At 36.0% G+C, this 25,822-nt stretch overlaps 1 protein-coding gene across 6 annotated transcripts in view; it reads left to right on the top strand.

Moving 5' to 3' along the window:
• Window positions 1–25,822, top strand: part of RTTN (rotatin) — a 102,155-nt gene that overhangs the window by 3,341 nt on the left and 72,992 nt on the right. For 5 of the 6 annotated variants that reach the window (XM_039349027.1, XM_039349026.1, XM_039349029.1 and 2 more), the window contains exons 4-20: window positions 674–760; window positions 4,686–4,776; window positions 5,669–5,783; window positions 7,318–7,468; window positions 8,695–8,860; window positions 10,292–10,473; window positions 12,457–12,572; window positions 13,506–13,676; window positions 15,492–15,704; window positions 17,291–17,403; window positions 18,586–18,712; window positions 19,418–19,543; window positions 20,577–20,693; window positions 21,888–22,024; window positions 22,617–22,788; window positions 23,753–23,852; window positions 24,875–24,963. In XM_039349027.1, the coding sequence (XP_039204961.1) occupies window positions 674–760; window positions 4,686–4,776; window positions 5,669–5,783; window positions 7,318–7,468; window positions 8,695–8,860; window positions 10,292–10,473; window positions 12,457–12,572; window positions 13,506–13,676; window positions 15,492–15,704; window positions 17,291–17,403; window positions 18,586–18,712; window positions 19,418–19,543; window positions 20,577–20,693; window positions 21,888–22,024; window positions 22,617–22,788; window positions 23,753–23,852; window positions 24,875–24,963 (2,273 nt within the window). Of the gene's footprint in view, window positions 1–673; window positions 761–4,685; window positions 4,777–5,668; window positions 5,784–7,317; window positions 7,469–7,870; window positions 7,981–8,694; window positions 8,861–10,291; window positions 10,474–12,456; window positions 12,573–13,505; window positions 13,677–15,491; window positions 15,705–17,290; window positions 17,404–18,585; window positions 18,713–19,417; window positions 19,544–20,576; window positions 20,694–21,887; window positions 22,025–22,616; window positions 22,789–23,752; window positions 23,853–24,874; window positions 24,964–25,822 lie in introns of those variants that run through there. The other variant, XM_039349031.1, reaches the window with a different exon arrangement.

Here is a 25,822-nt window from a genome sequence, read left to right as displayed (position 1 = left end):
TTCAGTGTTATGACACTGAAGAAAGTGACTTACAGTCCTCACACTTGCAATGGCTGCAACATATCCACAGTTACATGATTAAAATTTGGGCTCTTGGCAACCAGCATATATTTAGGACAGTTGCAGCATCCTGGAGGGGGGGGGGGAGAGGCCACGTGATTGCTATTTGCAATCTTCCCAGCTGCCTGACAGGTTCAAAATAGCCGGAGCATTCTTGAGTTCAGAGCACTGAAAAGTAAGCCAGATTCACTTAAGGTAGACATGTCAAACTCGCGATGTCATGTGATGTTGCGCAACATACTGGGAGTGTTTTGCCATTGCTGGCAATGGGGTGGGCGCAGCTTCCATATGATGTGTCCGGCCCATGGGCCGGCAGTTTGACACCCCTGACTTACAGTAAGGACTGTGTGATTCACTTAATGACCTCAGTGATTTGCTTAACAGCCAGGGCAGAAAAATGTTGCAAAATTCAGTGTGACTCATTTAACAACCATCTTGCTTAGCAGCAGAAATTGTCATCCTCGTTGTGGTAGTAAGTTGAGCTCTACCTATGATTCCAAGAAGAAAAACGTAAAATTCTCGATAAATAGTGGCATTGGGGATCTGGACTATAACAATAGAAAAATAAATAAAAATAATGCTGATACATACTATTGTTTTATGTCTTGTCAAGTAATTCCCCAAGAATCTCATGCTGGATATTTTCATCAAGGGAAAAACCATTCACAAGAGTCCGAAACGCCACCCAAACAGCTAACTGGTAGGTAATTGCAATATTTATTTGTAAATTTTCTCTCAGTAATTTATCATTGATCAACACAGAAATTACAGCTAATAGTAATAGCAGATGTTTACAGAGCTGGAGTGTATACAATTGGTTTATCAGCTAAGCATGTTTTGTCCCAATATTTAATTATTTCTTGCACTAACCACCTAATTAGAAAAATATATGTAATATTTTTCTATCCATCCAGGAGTCTTAGCTAAAGAGAAGCTGTTTCTAATTATATCTCTGTTCTGTAAGTATAAGGACAGCACATAAGCAATTGATTCAGCTTTATCAGCACCAAATAGGTAGATGTGATCCAAGTATTTTATATATATATGTCTGGCTGAAGAGAATTAAGAAGCTCAAAATAGCTATTCCATTTCTCCCTTTATTCTTTGTTAGCAATCTAAAAAAATGTATATGTAAATGATGCCACAGTTGGTGACTGCTGCCTGTGGATGGCTCTAGATTGAGCTGATACAGGCAAAAGAGAAAAAAAAGAAAAAGAAAAAGAAAGAAGATTTCTTTCTCCCATATTTGGGCCGACAGGGTGCATCAAAAAAACACTCAAGGTAAATCTCCTTCCCCGCCGGTATGCTCCAGTCCTCATCCCCTCATTAGGGGATGACACTTCTTCCGGATGTCTCAGGGAATGCGGGAGATATCTTGCCACACTGGACGTTGTTCCTTTATTATACAGTAGCCTTCTAGTTCTTTGGGGCTGCTGAGGGGTGGTTGTTTCTTCCATGGTCTCATTCTCTTGATTGCATGGCACATAGTTGGATTGTCTTCCTTGGGGTGGGCGGTTGTGTGTGCTCCACATCCTCAACGTCTGGTGCGCCGGGCAGAGATCAATGCGCCGGTTGATTGAATCCCTATCAGAGAGCCAAGTTTCTTTAAGTAGCCGGCCCCCTTTTGTGGTATCACTGGACAGGATATGCACCTTGTTGAAATCAAATTGGTGGCTAAACTCAGCCATGTGCGTCCAAACCTGTGAATATTGCTCACCCCTTTTGATAGCCAGTTTATGCTCATGGATCCGAGTTTTTAATCTCTTGGAGGTCTCTACCATGTAGTTACTGCGGCAGTTTTTATAATTGATCTTATATACCACCGCAAATTTCTCCATGTTGGGGAGTGGGTCTTTGGGGCGCATGACCTTGGAACGCAATGTCTGATTAGGTCTATGGGCCACCTTCACGTTGTGGGGAGCTGGTAGTCTGGCTGTTGCTTCAGAGACATTATTGATGTAGGGGAGGAAGATGCGTGTCATCTGTGATGGTGATCTGCCAGTTTGCAGGTTCTCCCGGGGTTTAGGTGGCATGCTATGGCACCTAATGAACCTCATCGTAATGGCTATCCGTTATAAAGCTGCATTTAGGACACATTAGTGCTTAATAATGCCTTAAAATTTTTATATGTAAATAATTTGGAGCTAGATAGTAGTTGAGTCTGAAATATGCCGGAAATATGTTAAAAGCTAAGACAAATAATAGCCCTCTACCATGTGATGTAATTTAAGAATGGCTAATATGTTCTTTCAGACCAGTTGTTCATATATGCTGAATGTCAGTAGTCCTTGACTTGTGACCATTCATTTAAGGACAGTTCAAAAGTATGATGGCCTTGAAAAAAATGACTTATGGCCTTTACTTGCAATTATGACCATCAGTTCACCCATGGTCTGGTGACTGAAATTGGATGCTTAATAACTAACTCTCATTTAAGATTGGTTGCAGTGTCCTGCAGTCACATGATCTCTATTTGCTACCTTTTTTGCATATTTCCAGCAAAAGACATCCATTGGGGAAGTTGGATTTGCTTAATGACTATGTGATTTGGTTAAAGACTATGATGAATTGCTTAAACCTTTATACAAATTGTCATAAAAGTGGTTCTGACTCAACGATTGCAACAACTTAAGACAGAAATTCTCGTCCAATTGTAGTTGTAAGTTGAAGACAACTTATATGTCTTCCAGGATATATTAAACATCCATTCATTGTTCAGCAGGTAGATTTTGTTTTGCCTTTCAGCAAAGAACATTTGTTTTTGTTTTATATTAATTAATTTGTAGTTCTTTTTCTAAGCAATACAGAACAGGTTTCTCTAAGCTTCTCAAATCTGTTGGTGAGATAAGAAGGAATGCTGTATTCTCATGTTATAAAAGAATCAATATATGGTTTTCCACTGTGAGGAGAAGTAGATATTAACGATCAGACTGATTGTTTGAAATGTGACAAGGAATGATAAATTTACTCAATTTACTTTTAGCTTATTGATAACAATGAGCTTCAGTGTTACTTTTTTCTCTGTTTGGGGTATTGTGTGTTCTGTTGTTATAGCAATGAGATCTCTGACATAGTGATGGATTGAATGTTTTGATGGCGATAGAATTTTTATGAAAATTTTAAATACTTTTGGTATGTATTGGTTAGAAAAATTGGTAGGTTTGGAACTAAAATTAAACTTTACATAAAAGAAGACTACGTAGTGTAACTGTTGATTAACGGTGTAAAGACTGAATAAATTAAAGAAATGGGGAAACTTGGCGGGGGGAATATTTCAAAGTTGTATAAAAATACTACCCAGTAAAGTAATAAACTGAATATGAAAAGATAAGTGGTTTGAACAAAAAGGGGAAAATGAAAGAACCCTGACCTTATGTTGAGAAAGACCAGAAAAAACTGAATCATTAAGAGAGGAATTAGACCCAAGAATGGGAAGAAGCCTGAGAACAAAATCAAAATAATTCCACTTTAGTTTTATTTGGTGTAAGATAGAGCAGAGAGTAACTCTGTCAGGTTCTGGAGATTCTGTTCTAGTCTATCATAATGACGAGCACTGCTGGAATCCCTGCTGTGCCTCTTTCTAACCTTGCCTGGCTCAAAAGCTGAAAACAGAAGAGCATGGAGGACATTAAGATGGCTTCTAAAGAAACAAAGAAATATTGAACTGTGAGGATTGAGCTTCCATATATGTCCACAATCACCAGTCATCCACTTTAAGGCCAAAAGTACCATTCAAAAAGTCTGCCAAACTGTGGGAAATATCATGGTTCTGACAGATGAAACCCTTCAAAAGGCATTGTTTTCCTTGAATCTTTTATTAGGGAAGCAAAGTATCAGCACTACATAGTTGAACCCAAAACGAAATTCCCTTCCCCCGATACAAAGTAACAAAGTACAATTCCCAATAAATTGTCATAAATCACATTCCCCAATTAGCTTAAAGTACAGGCTTTCTCCTTAGCTCCACAGCTCACCAAAACGTTATCAGCTTGTCCTTGGGTTCTCCCACAGCCTTATGTTATGGCTAGCTGAGCCTACATTCCAACACCCACCCCCCTTGCTGCACCTGATTTCTAAAGCAAGAAATCATTTAAAGGAATAGAGAAAATGGCTGCATTTTCATCAGTTGTCAAAGTGGGAACATCCAATGTTAGCAGCGTTGACAGGAAGAATGGGAAAAAGAAGTTGCAGAATTAATCTAAACAGTGTAAGAGGGCAATTAATTACTTTATGTATTCCCCTTAGTATCAAGAAAAAGTTTTATCTAGCCATCAGTTCGAGTGAATTCATCTGAGGTTGAACCATGCTGAATTGAGTTTCTCATAATTTACGCAAATAGTTTAAGCCATCCAGTTGTAGATCTCCAGCATATTTTTCGTTCCTGTATTAAAAAGTTGTGCTGCAGCCAATTAAGTAATAAATATTTAAAATCTAGTTTCAAACTCAATTTCAAAGTACGTGTTTACTTTTTAATGTAGAATTTTGAAACTGGACATTAGCAATGCCAGATTTTTTTCCTTAAAAAATATTAACATTAGGGGTAGTATAAACACTGTTGTGTAAACACTGTCTGTTCCTATAAGGAAAGCATTTGAATAATTTACACTTGCTTTTTTTTCTTCCAGTGAGGCATGTAGTGAAATGTCTGAAGTTTTCTACCTTTCCTTGGTTATCCCTGACCACCACAGACAGACATGTTCTTTCATCAAGTGAAAGGTAAAATAAAATTAGTGCTATTATTTATCTCAGAATATTAAGTGTATTTTGCCTCAATTTATGAATGACTTTGAAGAGTGTAACTTTAGCAAAGCTATGACAAAATCAACTTAAGCCTCCCCCCCCCCTGCTTAATTGGACAAAAGTTCAATTCTGCCCCTCAAATTGATGCTCTTGCTGAAGCTAGATTTTCCCAGCTTGGGTTGATTTCATTGGTGAAACATTAATCTCCTTAATGGTAAGCTCCCATTGATTAACCTTATGCATTTAAAAGGCTGTGGTGTACTGAAATACATGGGGCTTAAAAGGTCCTAGATTTGCCTGAATTGGGCTCAAGAGCAGCTACCTGTATTGTAATGTTGTTAGCTACTGTCTTAAAACAGTATATACAGTATATATTCTTTATACATACAGTACTGGAGAGCCTCAAGACATGAAAATTAGATCTCACAGATCTCAAAGGAGTGTTAGGTTATGCTACGGGCTGTAAGAAAGCTTGCTAGGAGGCAGTATTTGAAGGCTCCCAGTGGCTAGAAATTTGATAACTTTCTATTGGATTAGCACTGCACTAAAACCAACAACAGAATAAACATTCTTGTAACTCTGCAAATCAGTGCAGGGTTTTTTTTCCTCCTTGCATAACATCTCAGACTCATTTCTAGAAAAACTCATGAGTAGCAAAAGGCAGAGATACCATGTGATAAAGTGATGATTGCTGGATGCTCCATAGAATACTAAGACAGAACTCTGTTCTCAATCTATGTTGTATGTCTCAACATTTAAACTATGCTGTTGTTGGTTTATTATCCAGTCTAAAACTAAATTAATAAGAAAGATTTAGATAGATTTGCAAGGCAAATGCCTAGCGTCATTGTTTACATGTGTTTTTTAGTTCACTGAGAAGCAAAAATTCCAAGTTAATTTGGAATACTTGTGAGCTTCTGCGAGATGTTATCATGCAAGACTTCCCTGCTGAGATCTTTTTACAGAGGCCAAAGATTGTTCAGGTTAGAATGCTTTCATTTAATTAAAATGTTTCACTGGTTCCTTTGGGTAAACTAATATTTGGAAACCTTGAAGTTGTCAGGATCTCTGCTTTGAAACACAGTGTGACAGCAAGACATTTTTCTATACTGAAGCCAATATATTCAAAAGTGGACATTTTCCTCCTACTAACTTCAGAGGTAGATCTTAGATTTTCTTGATGTTACTTCCTGTGAGAAGGATCAGTTCATTGCAAAAGGCAGCGTTACTTAGAACAGCTTGCATCCTCTGACAATATCTTTAACACCATCAAACATCATCTGCCTATCCCAGGTCCTTGGGAAGTACTTGATAGGTGGATAACAATGCTAAATTCAGTCTAAACATCTGGCTGAATGATATTGACCTGCATGACTTTAATTTCTCTGGGAACACAAAAGTTTCGCTTCCTGAAAAACTTGGTTATTATGATAGGCTCTTTCAAACTGAACACAAAGATAGTTTTAGAATGACTGTATCTCCTAGGAATCTTGAGAAATATGAAATTAACTCTTAAAGACTATTATGTGTAATGTTTCTGACCTGCATGAGTTCAAGGCTAAAAGTGTTTTGCTACTGATTTTCAGTATCAGTATCTGATGTATCTCGCTGCAGTGTCCAACAGGAGTCAGCCATCATTGATGGATTCCAGTTGCCCATTTTTCCATTGTGGCAATGTCTTGGTGAAAGCTTTCACCATATTCACCCCTGACTGCACCTAAATTTTTCAGGAAAGAAGTCCAAGTGTGAATGCAGAAAATGACATAGTAACATGTTGCATTTCAAGGTCTTGTACGCTGTAAGAAGTTTGTCAACTAGCTGAATGCATTTTGGTATTCTATAGTTGCCCAAAAAATTCTTAACAGCATCCTTGAATGCTTTCCAGACATCTCTGAACCATCTTAAGGCTTTGAATTGGAAATTGGAAGTAGTGGCTTATTATGTCTGTCTTCTTATGCCTGACAAATCTGACATTTGATCATATAAGTAATATGAGAAGGAAAGGTAATGTTTGCCTGATACATGCCTGAGATTCATCTAAAATATGAATTGCTTTGATTATATGGATATGACTCCATTTAATGTACAGCCTATAATTTAGGGTATTTATATAAAACTCCAGGGATAGATGTTTATACTCGCATCGAAAATTGCAATCCCTAAGGGTGTTTACAAGACAGTTCACTTCTTGAACAAAATAAAAATCATCCTCCTGGAATATAGTTTCAGGAAATAAATGTTTTATAGTCAGTCCTTTATCATGGACAAAGAATAAAATGCAAATGTTTTATATTGAAATAATCTGTCGAAAAATACAACTGTAAAAGTCCCGAATGATTGCATAGCAAAAATTCCATGGACTTTGGGTTTGTTTCTGATTTGCAACATTTGACAATATTTAGGAAAGAAGCATATGCATACATATTTAGGACATACTGAATATATTAATCAGGCAGACGTGTCTATTTTAAAAGTATTTTGCTCAAGTCAACAAAATGTACTTGTTTTTTATTTTAGAGTCTTCTGAGTCTAACAACACTAGGCCTTGCAAAAGATGGACAACATCACTTGGCATTGCAGGCTGTCTTATCTTTAGAGCAACTTTGTGTTTTGTTAAGGAACAGACTGAACTTCCATAGAGATCCAAGTTTTGTCTCAAGTGATACAGGTTTGCATATAGCTCATCAGGATAACCCAAGTCTGTTTTATTCATCATTAACTTAATGATGTCTTTTTTTCCTGTTTTAAGTAAGATGTAGAAGTGTAATTGCTCAAATGGCTTTTACTATGTGAAAAAAAAAGAATAGTGGAGAAGAGTTTCGGGATTCAAACTCAATTTACTTCCTGCAGCTAAGGAGTCTGTTCTATCTAAAAATGTTAATAAGAAAATGTAATGGTGGGTTGTAACAGTTAAAATAGTGAAATGAATATAGCAGAGTACATTTCAGGAGTAATCATTTTAAGCAGTGAATAATGGAATTATAAATATTATTTATGTTCAGCATACCATGTAACATTCAGCGGATCCTAGATCTGACTTTATTTTTGCATTTTTTCAGGATTTCCTTCATTAATGACAGAGTGACAAATGGTTCTAGATATGTTGGCTGTGCAGGTAGTCCTCGACTTACAACCACAATGGAGCCCAAAATTTCTTTTGCTAAGCAAGACAGATGCTAAGTGAGTTTTGCCCCATTTTGCGACCTTTCTTGCCACAGCTGTTAAGTGAATCACTGCAGTTGTTAAGTTAGTTAACAGGGTTGTTAAGTAAATCTGGCTTTCCCCCTTGGCTTTGCTTGTCAGAAGATCATAAAAGAGGATCACGTGACCCCAGGACATTGCAGTCGTCATAAATATGAGTCAGTTGCCAAGCATCTGAATTTTGATCATGTGACCATGGGGAGGCTGCAACTGTCGTAAGTGTGAAAAACAGTTAAAAGTCACTTTTTCCGTCACTAAATGAACTGTTGTAAGTCAAGGACTATATGTATCACACATAGGAACATTCTATAGCTATTGCAGCAAGGGCTTTATTTGAAACTCCTTAGCTAATACCATAGATCATACCAGCCTTTCCTCATTATGTTTTATTGGTATATGGGTCCCCATTTAGATATACATTAATCCTGCTTTGCATTCATTATTTCTCACCTTTATATATTTGTTCATTTCCCTCCCCCCATTTTTGCTGCATTTTCTAGTTATAGCAAAAGGAAAAAAAAATATTCTAACTGAATCTTCTGAGTATTTGAATATAGCCTGAAGGCAGGGATAATGGTGTCCATTGAATTTTTTTTCCTTGCGCAGCAAGAAATAGATTTTTCCTTTTAAGTAAAAGTATGTATTTCTGATATGACAGAGGTCATATGTTTCTATCTATGTATGTTATGAAAGGTACCATTTCCCAGAATTCCTCAATGTCATATTGCCAAGATGCCCGAAGATTTCCTCATTCCCAGAATCCATCTCCTGGAAGCAGCAGCCCTCGACCTTCTGTAATAGGACGAATAGGCCAACGTCCAAGGGGTGATGGTCAGGATTGGGATGCAGAATCTTCCAGGTAAGAAGACTGCTGGGAATATTATGATTGTTACAAAAGGAATGCGTTTCTCCTCCTCCTCCTCCTCCTCCTCCTCCTCCTCCTCCTCCTCCTCCTCCTCCTCCTCCTCCTCTGTATTTGCATTATTTAGTTGTTGACTTGTAGTTTATTGAAAGACCAAAAAAGATCCTTATTGAAGGACCAATAGTAGTTTAAATGAAATGATATGTAAACTTTGTCCTTGTTCTTATTTGTATCAATTATATTGGTTGAACAACGCAGTAAATCATTGAACAACGCAGTAAAACATAATATACCTGTAAGTCTGGAGTAATTTAAACTTCCTTCTGCTGCCATTAAATTAAGCTAGGATTCACAAATGAAGGCAAATGTACATGTCCCAGGATAATGTTGCAGGATACAATCTGGGTCGGTCACCGGGACCAGAGGTTTAGTTTTCTGAGCTTTTGGACTCATGCTGGAGCCCATCTTCAGGGAGCTTCTCTCTCATCAGAATGCTCAGAAGACTAAACTTCTGGTCCCAGTGACCAACCCAGATTGTAAACTAGGATTATTTGGGATTGTATTTCCTTTTATGTAAGTATTTCAGTGTTGCTATTCCCAAAAATAACCAAAATAACCAAAAATAGCACAAAATAAAATTCTAATTTTATTAATATTTCATAAAAGGTATTTTATTGTATGCAATTATACCCTTTTCCAGAAATTTTTATCATTGCATGTACAAACACATAATGAGTTCACATCCTTGATCACATAGGAACTATAAACAACAAGACATACATTTGAGCAAAATATAGGATGAGATATATAAAATTTTTGTGGTAGAAGATGTAGATAAATAGTTATGTACCCAATGATTGTGCTGAACTTGGCTATGAAGTCCTAATTGGCTTAGGGAAATGTAAAACTCTTTGAAGTTGCAGTTATCTTAAAAAGCTTTATAGCCCATCACCAAAAATAGGTTACTTGGTGGGAACAAGGGATCCTGTGGCAGCATCCTAAATATGGAATTATCTTGCCAGAGAGGATAAATTAGCTCCAATACTAATATATTTTTATGTAGGTAGAAAGAAGGCTTTTGATTCTTACTTGCCTTCAGTGGCACTCAATTCTAACCTCTCCATTTTCTTTGACTTGTTAAGGTCTGTTTTCAATTTTATTTGATATACCTGATTTTTTAAGAGGTTTGATAGTATCATAAATCACCTATAAAGTTCTTGTTGACAAAAGATATAGAAATTTGTTTTATCCACAGGATAAGAAACATGGGTGGAATTACATTAGGTCCATCAATTGTTGTTTGAGTGGAAGAATTTTTTTAGGCCAGTTTTCCCATTCTTCCTGATTATTGGTTATTTTTATAATATAGTGCTGGCTATAGAAACATAATGTCTTTTTTACATATATCATTGTTTTGTTTTTTCATAGTGGAAGCAGCACTCATGGTAATGTAACTTCTGCAATATCTAATCCATCACCTTTGGATATGGGTCATGTTGACCTGCCAGAATTGGAAAATGTGGACGTTTTGGAGCTACAGTTTCAACAATTTAGTCTTCCTCAGTTCTGTGTAGCCATTTTGGAACATGCGGTGCCTCTTCTTAAAACAGGTAACGTTTATTTTTAAAGGAATTTTTGCTTATAGTACTTTATTTGTGACTGTTCTTCTTTTACTACACAAAAAATGTACTTGACATGTCAATCTGAATGGTTTAGTTGTGAATCTAAGCACCTCCATTTGCATTTTTCTATCTGTGTAGTAGTCAGTGTGAAAACTGCAATGTTTTGGAAAATTTAACACTTGCATTTGGGGTTCTGCCTTATATTCATCTTATCTCCTTTTAATTTATAATTCTTTCTGCGCTAAGGGAAGCTCAAAAGCAAAATAGAATAGCTACAGTTATATTTCTATTTCAAACTTATGTTTATAAAGATTAATAGTTCACCCAATATAATTTTATGCCGTCTTTCCTTCAAGTTGATTAGGACATTCTTCATGGTTCTTCCTTCCCTCCATCCCCTTCCTTATAGCAACCAATTGAGCTATGTCAGTTTGAGAGATAGTTTATAAAGCTGCTTGAGGTTACTGTTTTATTTTAACATTAAGCTGTCTAGTTTTACTGTCTTTTTACCATTTTACTTTAAGATTAAAAGAAGATATTTTGACAAATGGGTGGGAGAGATAGAAGAACTGTTGGAGGCAATGGATAGGAAGATCATGTGGGATTTAATAGCTCCACTTTCTTGAGGCATTGCAGGAAAAAAATGCCCTCTTTATGGCATGTAATTTGTAACTAGCTGATTGATAAAGTGGTAGCTGTTTATAATGTAGTTTCACGTAGAGAGAAGAACTGAAGAAAGTAGCAGACTTGGTCGGAAGAATTTTCATACTGTTTTCAGCAGGAAGGCACTGCCTCCAAAATATAGAAACTTCAGAAGTTCTAGAAGTTATTGAGCAGTAAGGTTGAGGCAATGACGTGATGCCAATCTGTTTTAGTTGTTCTAATTACACTCTGTTTCTAAGGCTAGTTTGAAGAGTTGTTGCTGATACTTAAAATAAGCATTCAATATCTGAAGTGCAGTCTTCTTTACGAATAACCCTTCCTGAACTACCTCTGAAACTTTTGTTCTGGCTGCACTCACAAAAGAAAACCATGTGCAGTTTATAGTGTGGGACACTATTTATGGAATGCCTTTGTCCGATTATTACCATAAAGGCCTCAGATTAAGTTTTGATAGTTTGATTTTGAAATGTTGAGGAGCTAGTTGTGTTCAAATGGAAGGTTTTATATACACTACTTTTCTTTTGTTATTTACTGATTTATGCTACTTTTTATTTCTTTTTACTTCTTATAATGGCATGGTACTCCACTGAAAGCTTTTGTTAAAATATACAAGTGGTCCTCATTTAAACATCTATTCATTCAACAATAATTCAAAGTTGACTTGTGACATGTTCTTCCAGTTAGAACTGTCAGGGCGTCCCTGTGGCCACATGATAAAAATTTGAATCAGCTCTCATTTATGGCTACCCTCCTCCTGCTGACCTTTGTCATCTTCACCTACTTCCTCTCTACTGAGGACTCACCATCCTGGCCTTGGCCAGAGAGGTGCTTTGTGCATTGCTTAGTGATGGAAGTTCCAATCCCAATTACTGTTTTTAACTGAGGACTACTTGCAGTAGTATTATATAACAATATTTCATTTAGAAAATATTAAACTTCTAAACAGGGGAGTCAAACTCGCAACATCATGTAACATGTCGCGACGTATCACAACTTTTTTTTGCCATTGCTGGCAATGGGGTGGACACGGTTTTGTATGATGCATCCGGCCCGTGGGCCGGCAATTTGAAACCCCTGTTCTAAACTGTCTCTGGCAAGGAAAAAAAAAATCTTAAGTTTTCAAAGCTACTGCTGGTATTTAGTATAGTGCAGTTTCATCCGAGCAACAACCATCACGATGCAAGGAAGGGAAATGAATAGTGTTCCTTTTTTCAATTCTTGATTATTTAAGAAATCCTTACTAATTAACATATTGTATTATTCAACAAGAAGGAACTTTACTAATCTTACTCTCTTATCAATTCTCAGGTAGTAGGAGAATAACCATACAAGTGTTGGAATTGGTTGCCAAAGATCTGTTACTTATTGTTGATGCTGTGTCTGAAGATGTTTGGGAAGACGAGAGTCTCTTTGGTCTAGAATTTGTGAGGATTTAAAATTCTTCTATTTTAACCAGAAAAAATTGCTTATTTATTTGTTTGCTACTGTAGTTATATTTATGCACCGCCATAATCAAGGACCAGTTCTGTACAGTGATTGTCAGCGTATCTTAAATGTGTCATCTTTTTATCTTTAAGATGGTTATATTACATCTACTTTATCTCTGTTTTAATTCTATCATTATGATTGGTTAGGAGCAATAATAACTGAATGATCTGTATTTTTTTAAATGCAGTCATAATGGGTATAAGTAAAATTCATTGGGGGACTCAAGAACAATCTTTCTCTCTCCATTATGTGGCCTTCTCCTTAAAATCCTATTCATATTTTTCAGACTGCCTTGCTTTATTTTTTTCACTAGAGCAGTCTGCTTCTTTCTCTTCTTAAGAGTAAGAATTTGCAAATAATGTTGTGACAAACTTGACTTTTTCTCTCTACTTGTCTTAAAAAAAGTCCTTGAAACATAAAGTAACAAAGAACAAAAGAACATTCTTAAAGGAGAGCATCCTAAACTAATGCAATAAGCTGTTAACCCAGGGCTTTGGCTGTTCATTAGTGAAGAAGTCCACCTCACTTCAGCAATTGCCCTTACATGGTATTTTTAAAAAATAGGTTGGCACATACTTTCTTTGTAGATTTGTAATGATTAAAAAAATTGTTCAAGAATCTATTAGGTACCCTATTTTGACATGAATGGAGATAGTAGAAATACATATTTGTGGTTTTTATTTTGGTTAGCCGACATAAATGCTATTCATTGATGGGATTATGAGATATAAATTAAATAACTAAATAAATTAAACAATGAATAAATTCTCCAGGGAGTCTTTACCTTCAAACGGTTCCTGCATTAGCAAGTGACTGTATTCCTGGCTTCTGTTGGGAGTATTGATTTGCAATTTTTTTTTCATCTACAGAAAGAAAAACTGATTGGAATTCTAGATTTATTAGGTGAAGTCATTACCTATCACAAAAGTAACACCAGCTCAGAAAAACCTGAGCTTGCAGTAGTGCACCACAGGATGGCATTTGTTAGTGTTTCACTTTTCACAGTTCGACTCCTGCAAGTATTGCTACCTGTAGAGAAGGTGAGATGTGCCAATTTCTTTACATCTTCAAAGTTACTTTGGGAGAAAATGTGTAAGATAGTATGCATTTAAATGGTACTATTTCAATTAGACACAGATAAAGGGAAATATAGTGCAGAACTCTTAAAAACAAGAAAGAGCCCTCTTTGTTATGTAAAGGTTTTTCCCTGTTTCCCTCAAAGTCATCTCCCTGACTCTCTACAATATCAAACAACCTGTAGCATCTAATAGATTACTAGAAGTAGTTGGTGTTCTGTCTGGTTTTGAAACATACTCATCAGTATCTAGTTTTCATTGTTTTGTTTCCGTCATGCTAAGCTGTTGCTTTGACTTGGTGTTCAAATTTCATATTCCTTATAGTGATGTTTTCAATTGCAGTTGTCAAACACAAGCCACTTGATGTTGCTTTCATGCAGAATAGATTTCTGGTTAGAGTTAAAGACCTTGTACTGTAATGTTTTGCAATACACTGTGGAACCGATTGCAAAATAGCATTTTAAAGGGCCAAGTATAAAAATGACAAGTGTATTGTCTGCCCCCTAGTGGCTGGATAAGAACCTTACATCTTAAATGACAGTGCCGTTAAGCTAGAGATTTTCTGATAATCGTCAATTCTGCTGTTGTGTCTGAGCAGGTCTGGAGCTTATTGTTATCTCTGATTTCAATTAGAGGTTGGTACAGATAGTCCTTGATTTGCAAACCATTTGTTTAGCAACTATCCAAAGTTACAGTGGAACTTTAAAAAGGATTGGGACTTTCGATGGGTCCTTGCACTTATGACTGTCACAGCATCCTCGCAGTCTCATAGGTGCCTGGAAACCGGCATGTATTTATGACAGTTGCAGTGTCCCAACATCATACGATTGCCATTTGTGACTTCCCACCTGGTTTCCAACAAGCAAAGTCAATCCGGAAGCTGGATTCATTTAACAACCACGATTCTCTTAAGAACCGCAGTGATACATCTAACAACTATAGCACAAAAGGTCATGAATCCCGGTGCTACTTACTCAACAATGTCCTCAACAATGGAGATTCTGGAGCCAATTGTGGTTGAAAGTCTAAAGAACATTGCTGGGCATTTTATAATTTTGCTCCTCTATTCCTTCTTTAAAATTGCTTTACTGCCTTGTGAACTTCAACGGATACCGATATCATTTGCACGTTTATAAACTAGATAATTCTGGTTGATGTTTTTCCTTTATAGAACCACTTAAAATAATATGTATTTGTGAAGATAGATTCATTCCATGTGATAATGCAATATAATTTATGAAGCAACTAAAATAGTTAATAAAAGGAGGCTGAAATATATTTTACCTGATGGGGGCAGATATAAGCAAATTATAATTATACTGTCAATATTTATCTTTTTGGATTATTGAAATCTCTTTTGGGGATAGGAGAAGGTATAACTCAGTTCCTAAGTGTTTATCTAGGATTTTAGATCTTTTAAATAATCTAGAAGAAAGTGATAAGAGATTAAAAATCTTGACATATGTCTATCGTAGGAAATTGAACAGTTACCTTTTTGATTTAAGCCTAGTTTTTTGCAAACATTCTACAAAAACCTGGGTTGCTATATTTATGCTGGAGGTTATGAATTCTATAGCTCTATGCAATGCATCCCAAGAGGTTTGCCATCACTTTGATGTAAATTGATGTAATATCTCTACAAATTAAATACAATTTTGTTTGAAGAAAATATGTTGGCCAAATATTTACCAATAATCAAAAGTTAAGGCTAAAAATTATGAAATAGGTTGACTTTTCAATAGACTTATTTCTAAATCTTTTTTCTTTTTCTCCCTCAAGGCCACTAGTGTTTTACCAGAGACTTTAGTGACAGCTTTGTTTGTCCTTTCCATGGACATGCCATTTTCTTTGGAATATCCAAATATACATGAATCAGTTACATCTTATTTGGAACAAATGAATTCAGAAAACTACAGTATTTATAAACAAGCTGCAGAAGCTGCCTATTCAATTGAGTGTGCTTGTAATTTTATGCTGGATGTCCGCAAGGAGGTAAGACTTAAATTGGCTTAAATGAAAATCAGTGGTTAGAAAATGATGTAAATGCATTCCTAGACTTACTTAGGTGTTGTGAGAGTACTGTACTCCTGATAATCCATACAATTCCCAAGGAGTCATTTGAATCCTTCAAATATTTATATTTTCAGCCTTGGCTCATGGTAACAGGCATTTGGTTATATTGTTTTGGCCATTCCCACCTAGCTCCTTTTACTGATGGGTTCTGAAAGACATATTTCTATGGGTTGTTATAACAGAATAACAGAATTGGAAGGATTATCATGATATATTGTCGTGATAAAACATGTTAGTTATCAGATATCTGTTATCAGAGTTATTATGGTATGTGTGAACTGGGATTCTTGGATTGTCACGAATGAAGGCAGATGTCCCAGAATAACGTTGCAGGATCCAATCTGAGTTGGTCACCGGGACTAGAGGTTTAGTCTTTGAGTATTTGGATTTGTGCTCTCATATTCTGGTGAGAGAGAAGTTCCCTGAGGGTGGGCCCCAGCACAAGTCCAAAAGCTTGGAAGACCGTACCTCTGGTCCCGATGTTCAACCCAGATTGGATACTTGGATTGTCTCTCAGGTCAGCTAGGACTAAGAAGAATAAAACTTGGCTTGTGCCTTTGGCTTGTTAGAAAGCGTCTCTGGACCTTTCAATTGCCACATGTTGGTAAGGAATCATCCACTGAATTAAAACTTTGAATTTCGAAGCTGTATGAATAATACTGGTAGTATTCTCATTTCTTAAAAAGATAGCAGAATTATATATTCTGTTAGAGATATCATTCATCATCTTATGTGAAGAACATGTTTGGTTTTTTTCCCCCATCTTGTCATGTTTTGTATATTGAGATTTCTGTGTGTATACATTTTTGTGGGGAAGAAAAAGAAAGAGAGAGCTTTGACTCAGGTGCAGGATATTTCTTTTGATACAAATATCACCCTGTTCTTTAAATTTGATCTATGCTAAAAGTATTATGCAAGCTTAGTCCCTTTTGCAGAAGATACTCATAAAGTTTTGACCAAAAATGTAATATTATGACATTAACATTAATAGGTATATTAATTTCTGATGAATTATAAATTGTGGCATTCTGCAGTTAATAGTTACCCAAACCAAAGTTTGCTATCTATGCTAAATAAAAAACAAAAAAGTAACCCCATCTTGCTATTGATGAGCAAAGTAAAAAAAATCTGTTGATATTACTGGCATAGATCTTCTTGAATCTATTTGATCAAATCCTTCATTATTCCCCCAGTCATCTCAATTTAATGAAATGGTGGTGGCAGATCCATTTGTACATGGGGAAAAAAAACTTGTCTCTGTGTTCCATCCCTATTAACTTTAGTCAGTTTTTTCCCCAATATTTAATAATTTGATATGATTGTTGGTAATCCTACTGGTAAACTGGTTCGTCTTCTTGTTTATAGAAATGTTGAGAATTTCTGCTTACTTGTTACATTCATCATTATTGGTAAATTATTTTTGTTGATCATAGGACTGTAAGCTAGTTCGTAGATCATTAATTCATCTGTCCCTTAAAATTAAATACATTTTAATTTTTTAAAAGGGAGAAAAAAATCTTCTTGATTTAGTTGAACTGGCAGAACAAGCCATAAAAAGTCTTCCATGTCACCAGTATTTTGATCTACTTAAGGAATTCCTCAACATTTGCTCAGATATGTAAGTCGGGCAATTTGCATTCAATATTTAAATCTTATGATGTGGTTCTGTGATGATATTTCAGCCATTAAATACATAATCAATATAAATTGTTATTTCAACTATCAATAAACATATTGGATAAATTATTTATGTTTTGTTGCTTTCAAAATAATAATGGAAAATAAAAAAACCCCGAAAGGAACAAAATGCAAAAATACATACGTTATTAGAAAAAGAATACATAATGAATGCTTAAAAATAAGTGAAAAAATTTAAATTACTATATTTTGTATAAATGAGCCCCATATATATACTTATCCATATAAAATTTATGTTTACAGAGGATATTTTATAAATCTATGACATCATTATTCTGATAAAGGGATGGGGAATTTGCACAATTTGGTGCCATTTATGTGGTAACTTAGCTATGTATTGATTAATTTTTTAGACAGTCCAACATACACATCTGTCTAATCAAAATATAGATTTTTGTGTTTGTGTGTTATCTACATCTTATGGTTTACAAAGAAATTTTAAGGCAAGCAATGATCACAAAAGCTTCCCAAACTTTACTACCTTGACAATGGTGACATCCACAAATGTATCAGAAAGAGCAAAAAGTGTTAAAAGTAAAAACTTCCTTCATTTCCATACAGTATTAACCTTGTGAACTCTAAAGCTTCCTCCTTCTGTTATGTATTCAAGATGGACAGTGATTAATATTTATATGTTACTTATGCGTAAAAGGTATAAGTCTATACATATGCTATATATAGTATGTTTAGTTTAAGCAACTAAATTTCATTTTTAATGTGTGCCATTGTGCCCACAGTAAAAAAATGACAATAAAGGTCTGTCTGTCTGTCTGTCTGTCTATCTACCTACCTACCTACCTACCTACCTACCTACCTACCTACCTACCTACCTACTTACCTACCTACCTACCTACCTATCTATCTAGCTATCTAGCTATCATCTATTTTTCTTCAGAATAAAAACTACAAAATCAGTTTAACTGGTTAAATTAACCCAGGTCTCTTAGCTTGCCAGATTTCATCTTCTTAGGGAATCTAGTCAGGAAAGACAATGAATAAATAATTGGGTAATAATCCAAGACCTCTGTATGTCTTGAGTAGGGAGAATTTGCTATCTAAGCCTTGAAGCCATTTCTGTTATACTCTGTTTTTCTTGTTGTAGCTGGAGATCTGCTGGAGCTGACCCACTACTGCAGACTGAAAGTCAGAAGGTGCTTTTCCATCTGTTATCGCATCCTGTGCCAAATATTAGAACAGAAGCCTATCGCTGCTGTCTTGAAATTGTTAAGGTTAGTATTTTACAAGGCCTGTGGTTTCTTCAGAATTTCTTCTTTTTCCCTCCACCCGCTTTTATATGTAAATTCCCCCTTTTTCCATTTAATAATCTCACAGGGATTTGGTCAGGCTGAAAAACTGAATCTTTCACTAAATAAAGTTGGGATTGCCTGATGTTAATTAATTCTGAGTTCTTTTTTAATTTGCTGAATTTCAAAGAGGAAAGGATATCTGCTTGGTTTTCTTTCTTAATATAATATATTATGATTTAATGATATCATTGCCTTATGGAAATAACTGCATAGTGGACAGTTCTTTTTTGTCTTCACCTATTGTCAGATGAGAGCATTCCCTCACGTTCTTGCTATTTTCTTCTCGTTCTCTCCCAGCAATCTTAAAGGTTGGCAGGAGGGATCAAGCAGAAAAGCTTTCTTTATTCCAAATTACTCCTCTTGTGGATCACTGGTTTCTTGCTGTGAGAAACTAGCAGTTTTGAGCTTGGATGACAGGATGTATTAGCCATAGGAAACCAGCAGTATAGCTCTCAGTTGTGAGCTTGAAAAGTTTTATGGATATGGATATGGTTGCATGTATATCTGTGTGTGTGTGTGTTTGTGTATTCAAGTCTGAAAGTGGGTTGCTCTATCTAATTCAGTAGACTTTTGGTATTTTCATGTGTTGTCAGGATAATATTTAAACATCTTTTATCTTTGTTTTAGAAATGTTTAGGCATTCATAATACTGTAAAGTCTATTCCTTCAATCAGTTGTGGTGTACATTTTCTGCTTCATCCCAAAGTTCTTTATGAAATATGCACTTTTGGGCTTCAGGATTCCCAGCATGAGGTACATCTTTCTGAATATGATACCCTTCCTTGAATTAATCTGTAAATTAAAAGAAATTAGTAGATCAAAAGCTTTGTACCTTTAGAAACTCTACCGTGTTTAGCTTGTTAATTAATTGTTATCTTGCAACTGACTATCTGCATTATATTTATTATTTTTACTAAAATTAAAGGAACTTGCTATTGTTTTCAGTATGCTTAGGATTGCAACAAATTTCAGTTTGAGAATTTTCAAAAGTATAAAAATAATTTTAAGTAATGGAGAAAATGACGAAAGTGCAGTTAGTCATTTGGTAGCACTCAGGCTTGCTTTTGATTTTTATATAATTATTTTTCATTTGTTTACTGAATATTTCTGTCTCTCTCTCTCTCTCTCTCTTTCTCTCTCTCTCTCTCTCTCACACACACACGTACACACACACGTACACACACACACACACACACAGAGTTGTCGTAAGATTGAAGTTCAATTCGTATCTTAAGATCTTTCTCTAATATGCTCTTCTTTTTTTATGGGTAATAAGCAAACCAACCTTAAGTTGTGAAGATTTTCTAAATGCTTAGACTAGGGCAGGGGTCCCCAACCCCCAGTCCATGGACCAGCACCGGTCTGCAGCATGTCAGAAACTGGTCCGTGCAAACAAGCAAAGCCCCATATGCAGGATGCAGGCAGCACGCAAAACCACACCCCCTCCGGTCCGCAAAAAAAAACCTCTCTCCACAAAACCGGTCTCTGGTGCCCAAAAGGTTGGGGACCTCTGGACTAGGGCACTATTTTTAAAAGCCCTCTTCCGTGCTTTATTGAGGGCATTTCTTGATCTGAATCACACTCTGCTTGAAGACTGTTCAGTGCTAACAGGCAGATTCTTGACAATATTTTATCACTGTTCTTGTTTTTTTTAAAAAGGAAAAAGAAAACCACAAAAGCTATTTGGTGCAATGTTCCAAGGCAAAGCCTAATTTCCATTTCTGACAGCAGCAAATTGGTTTGAACACTCTTTATTGCGCTATTGTATCTTCTCTCATTAAAACAGGTGTGCTCAGCTGCCACATTTCTACTGATGTATCTTCTTCAAGGCCGATTGATGATGGCAGCAGAGACCTGGAACAAGTTTATTGAAACTCTCTATCCTGTTATTCCAATTCTTCAGGTAATCTCATCTTCTTGAAAAGTAGTTTATCTTCAGATAAGCTTAATTGCTTGGCTGAAAAAAGCAGTACTGACACTACACAATAGGGGAAAATATGTAAGCAAGGCAACCAGAAATAAAGGTGTTGCCACTAGAGTTGTTGCTTGAATGCTTGTAACTAAAGCTGAATGGGTAAGTGGCATTGGACTTTTTAAATAAGACATATCATCTTGGAATTGGTGATGTTATCGGGAGGGATATCTACTGTTCAGAACCATCCTGAATTTTTATTGATCATAACTTGAAGGTTACTTGGGGAAAAGGCTTGTGGGATATGTGGATCAATTTAATATAATTACTCAATCAGGAAGCATCTTATAAATATTGCCTAAAACTTTTTCAAACACAGTTCCAAGCTCATCTTGTGAAAGTTGTATTTTGCGTGTGTCACATGCCAATATTCTTCTACCTACACATAAAGCAAAATTCTTCATCTTTTTTGAATAGAAGAGAGAATATTTGTAGGTCAGGGTTGAACTGTGGGGTCCCTGGTGCTCCCTGGCTTGATTGTTTTCTTGCCGATGCTTCATTACCAAACTAGGTAACATCATGATGTTTGGTAATGAAACATCTGCAAGAAAACAACCAAGCTCAGGGAGCACCAGGGACCCCACACTTTTAGAATGTTAAGAATGTTTGTTTGTTTGTTTGTTTATTTGAAAGTACTGAGTGCAGACCCCCATTTTTCTTCTTGGAACACAATGTAGGAGGTACATAACTATTCCAATTAAAAATATTTTTAAAATCCTGATTATTATATTTTTTTAAAGAAAATGTCAGAGGTCGCATGGAACGCACTAAAGGAACGTTAATGAACCTGGGCATTACATAAGGAACTCCCACTATAGGTAGTGCTGGAAACATTTTGCTGTATTTCTGGTGGGCAGTGGCGATGTCAGCACAACCCAACAAGGCAAAATTGCTGAGAAAATGGAACATGCTTTGTCAGAAGTTTGTTCCTGAGATTGGAACATCTCCCACAAACAATGAATGTTTGAAAAACAAATGGCAATTGCCTATCAATTGGTCTATTAACTTCCTGTTGCCAATTACTGAGAGAGTTTTCTTGATAATAAAGCAATAGTGTCTCTTTTGGAGCATGATATTTACTTATGCTAATTACCTGCCTCTGTTAACTTGTAAGTATTTACTTAGGGTTATGCAAACACAGAAGAACCTCTAGGTAACTGTATTCTCACCCTGAGTGAAACAACTACTGAAAATGAAGGGATTCTCCCAAGAACTACTAGGTTAAGAGCTTCTCTTCGTCTTCTCTTCTCGAAAAAGCCACTGTGAGTAAATTACTACATGTCCTTTTAGCCAATTTGCAAAAAGATAGAAAATGGCATGCAGCCCAAGTCACAACCCTCCACTTAGATAAATCATTTTAGAATGAAATAGCACATCCTTTAGAATGAAGTAGCACATCCTGGAAACTATGCCAATCCTTAGAAGGTTGTAAAATGTCTGAAAGACACTAATTTGAAAAAGCAGAGGAGTGTAGAAATTGATTATGACTGACTGGGCTGAAAAAGTAGTGACAAGATTGTTTTACTACTGGGAAAGTAGAGTACAGAAATTATAATACTGTTTGAGGTGACAAGCAAATCAACCTGTAAAACATTGGCATTGAAATCTCATCTCCTGCATTTTTACATTAACACTGAGTTGATACTGGACTATTTGATTCTGTGTACTTTTTTTGAAAACCTAAATTATTACCTGGCAGCCAGTGCTGTCTGATGTCATGCACATATTTGAAACATTTTAATTCAGCCAACCTGGCTTTTAACAGGAACAATTAGTCTGTGGTCATAAGACATGTACACATATTTCTTCAGTAAAAGTTTGGAAATCTTCTAAGGCAATACTTTGCTTCCCCAGAGTTCGTTCTGTGGCACTCAAACAGTTAATGTTTCACCTTGTGGAAGAAGAAGAGTCCCATCTGAAACGTCCCCTGTTGCACGGCAGCATTCTCTCAAGTGTTTCTAACATCCTTATTGTGGAAAACCCTATTGAACTCAAGCTGGATGACACAAGAGAATCTGTTTTTAAGGTGAACGTAGAAAACTTTGTACAAGGGGAGAGATCTCCTAAGCAATGAAATAGCAATAATAGCACTTAGACCTATATACTTATGCTTATACTTATATACCGCTTCATAGTGCTATACAACCGTCTCTAAGCAGTTTACAGAGTCAGCATATTGCCGCCAACAATCTGGGTCCTCATTTTACTGGTGTCAGAAGGATGGAAAGCTGAGTCAACTTTAAGAAATGTAGTGCAGATGATCCTGTTGAAATATAAATGGCACTGAAAAAAAGGATTTATGATCATTTTTCACACTAGTATTCCACCGTCCCCATGGTCAAAAAATCAACATTCAGAAGCTTGGCAATTAATTCATATTTATGATGGTTGCAGTGCCCCAGAGTCATATGATCACCTTTTGCGACCTGAGACGCAAAGTCAACAGCAAAGCCAAATTCACTTAACAACTGTGCCGTTAACAACTGCAATGATTCACTTAATAACTGTGGCAAGAAAGGGCTTAAAATGGGACAAAACTCACTTAACAAATGTCTCACTTAGCAACAGAAAAATTGAGCTCAGTGGTGGTCGTAAATCAAGGACTACCTGTATAAAACAATTAGGATAACCTATTTTCTCATATAATCTACTAGAGATTATACAGTCACACAACAGGAAATCCTAGCAACTCCCCAATTCTCTATAAGCCCTGAAAATGAATTTGGGAAGATTATAAAGCATCACAAGCAAATCATTTTATGAGATATCAGCCTCAAAAATGGATATTTGGGCTTTACCTCTAGAGACGACAATATTCTAGCTTGATCTTGTGAGTATTTAGTTCTGAGCTGTTGTGAGAGAAAATTGAAGCCCAAGGTAGTGCTATGTATTGTGCTCCTTCTTGGTGACATTAGTCTTGAGATGGCTTGAGATGATATGGGAAAATATTTGAACAGATAAATAAGAGGATATATTTGTTTTATCTTTAGGCAGAGACAGTTGAAAAATTGTACAGTATCTTTATATCAGACACTATTGATTTGACTTTGAGGAAGTCAGCAGCGGAGCAATTAGTGATAATCATGCAAGGTAAAGTTCTTCAAAATACAATTTACCATTAAGATACAAAGTTGTTCCAACATGGGGAAAGTCATGGCATGATGGATAATTCAGGTGATTATTTTTCTCTTGTAATAAAATCCGAATCACCTTTAGCCATTTTTTATGTATTGTGTATGTTCTTGCTGCTTATATGCCAATAGTATGATCTCCTAATTCACTTTCCTTAAAACGAAACCCAAAGACACTGTATAAATGGAGTAATATGAGAAAGGGATTGGCTTGCTAGCTAGAAAGATGAATACTGCGTTTCCCTGAAAATAAGACCGGGTCTTATATTAATTTTTGCTCCAAAAGACACATTAGGGCTTATTTTCTATTTAGGGCTTATGTTTGGGGAAATACGGTACTAAATGTGTCTGGCTGATGATTTTAATTGGGGCTTATTTTGGGGGTGTGGCTTATATTACGAGCGTCCTGAAAAATCATGCTTATTTTCTGGTTGGATCTTATTTTGGGGAAAACACAATAGAAGCACTTTACTCTGCAACATTTTGTGGCAAGTTTCATGCACATTTTTAGCTCCTCTTTCAATTCTCCAGGATCTGGTTCAAAATACTTCTCTTCAAGTACATCAGCATATCCAGAAGGCATCAGAGTTAGCAAAAATATTAAAAAGCTAGGAGGAAAAAAAAAAACCTATACCAGTAATTCCCACTATCCCCTCCCTACCTCAAAATGGACCAAAGATTTGTAACTGAAGAGTACATTCAATGCATTATTGTTGGCAGGGCAGGAGAGTAGGGTGGTAATCAGAAAGCTAGAGTTAAGATATTTGGAAGAGTGACAGGGAACTGAAGTTGACGACAAATCAGGACTTGTGATTCACTATTTAAATCTAGATTGCAGGAATGAGATACATTTACTTATCCGTACGTAATTTATCTAGTACCTAGTATCTATTTAAAGATAAAGCAATTCTGAATCGAGTGTTATAAGTTGTTGTAAAAGTGTATATATGGAAAGTTAATGTTTTATTTTTTTTCTTCCAGATTCTAAATTACATCCAATTATCAAAAGTATGGGTGCAGTGGACAGAATTCTTGCATACTTTACTAAGTGTGTTGCTCAAGATGGCAAGGTAAATATACTTCAACTTTTCTCTCAGAAGAACCATCCCACGGCTCCTAATATTGTATGTTCAGTCAAATAATTTTAAATAGGAATTAAATATTTTCTATTTGGAATATGATATTGTCTCAAGATGGTGACTAAACATGTGGACTACTTCAGTGTCTAATTCTTAGACTCTATATCACTTCTCAGCTTGTAAAAAAGAGCTAAAAAAAATCCTCATACAGAAATGTGCTGTTTAAACATGTTTATACAGAGCAAGAAAGGAGCTAATATGGAACCCCAGACTCATGTTCTTCCTCTTCTTTCTCCTCTTTCTATTTGATTAGGAAGCAGAATAGTTTGTTATAATTTAGCTGATCCCCAAGCTTAATTTAGCTGATCCCCAAACTTAATTTAGCAGATCCCCAAGCTTAAAAAGTAGCAATCATAAAGGCTTGCACCACAACTGGCTACATAAGGCCATTCCAGATTGTTACCTTATTTAGGAATTGATTGTGGTACATTTTTTCCTTAAATAAGGAATGGCCTTATCTTTTAAAAAAATGCTAGCATTTCACTTCTTTTTTTTAAAAAAACCACGTATATGAGGTCCATTTTCCTCATAGAAAGCTTTATCAAAAAAAGCAAAAACCCTCAGCAGCTTACCTTCCAGACAGGGAAGTGAAGAATGATGGGAATTAGGAAAATAATATTTTTTCTCTTGTCTATACTGGTATGCTGTAATATCATTATTAGCCATGTGCGAAGATAGGTGGGCCATGACAGTGGGTTGAGGGAAAGTGGGGAGCCATGAAAGAAATGGTGGTTAAATCCTATTGAAATTCAGATGGTGCAGGGAGTAGATAAATTTACACGGAGGTTCC

Source organism: Crotalus tigris, unplaced genomic scaffold (genome assembly GCF_016545835.1).
Source record: "Crotalus tigris isolate CLP2741 ecotype Arizona unplaced genomic scaffold, ASM1654583v1 scf7180000018219.524809, whole genome shotgun sequence".
Taxonomy (NCBI): Eukaryota; Metazoa; Chordata; class Lepidosauria; order Squamata; family Viperidae; genus Crotalus; species Crotalus tigris.
Note: the sequence above shows the minus strand (reverse complement) of the source record. Positions and strands in the feature narration are given on the sequence as shown.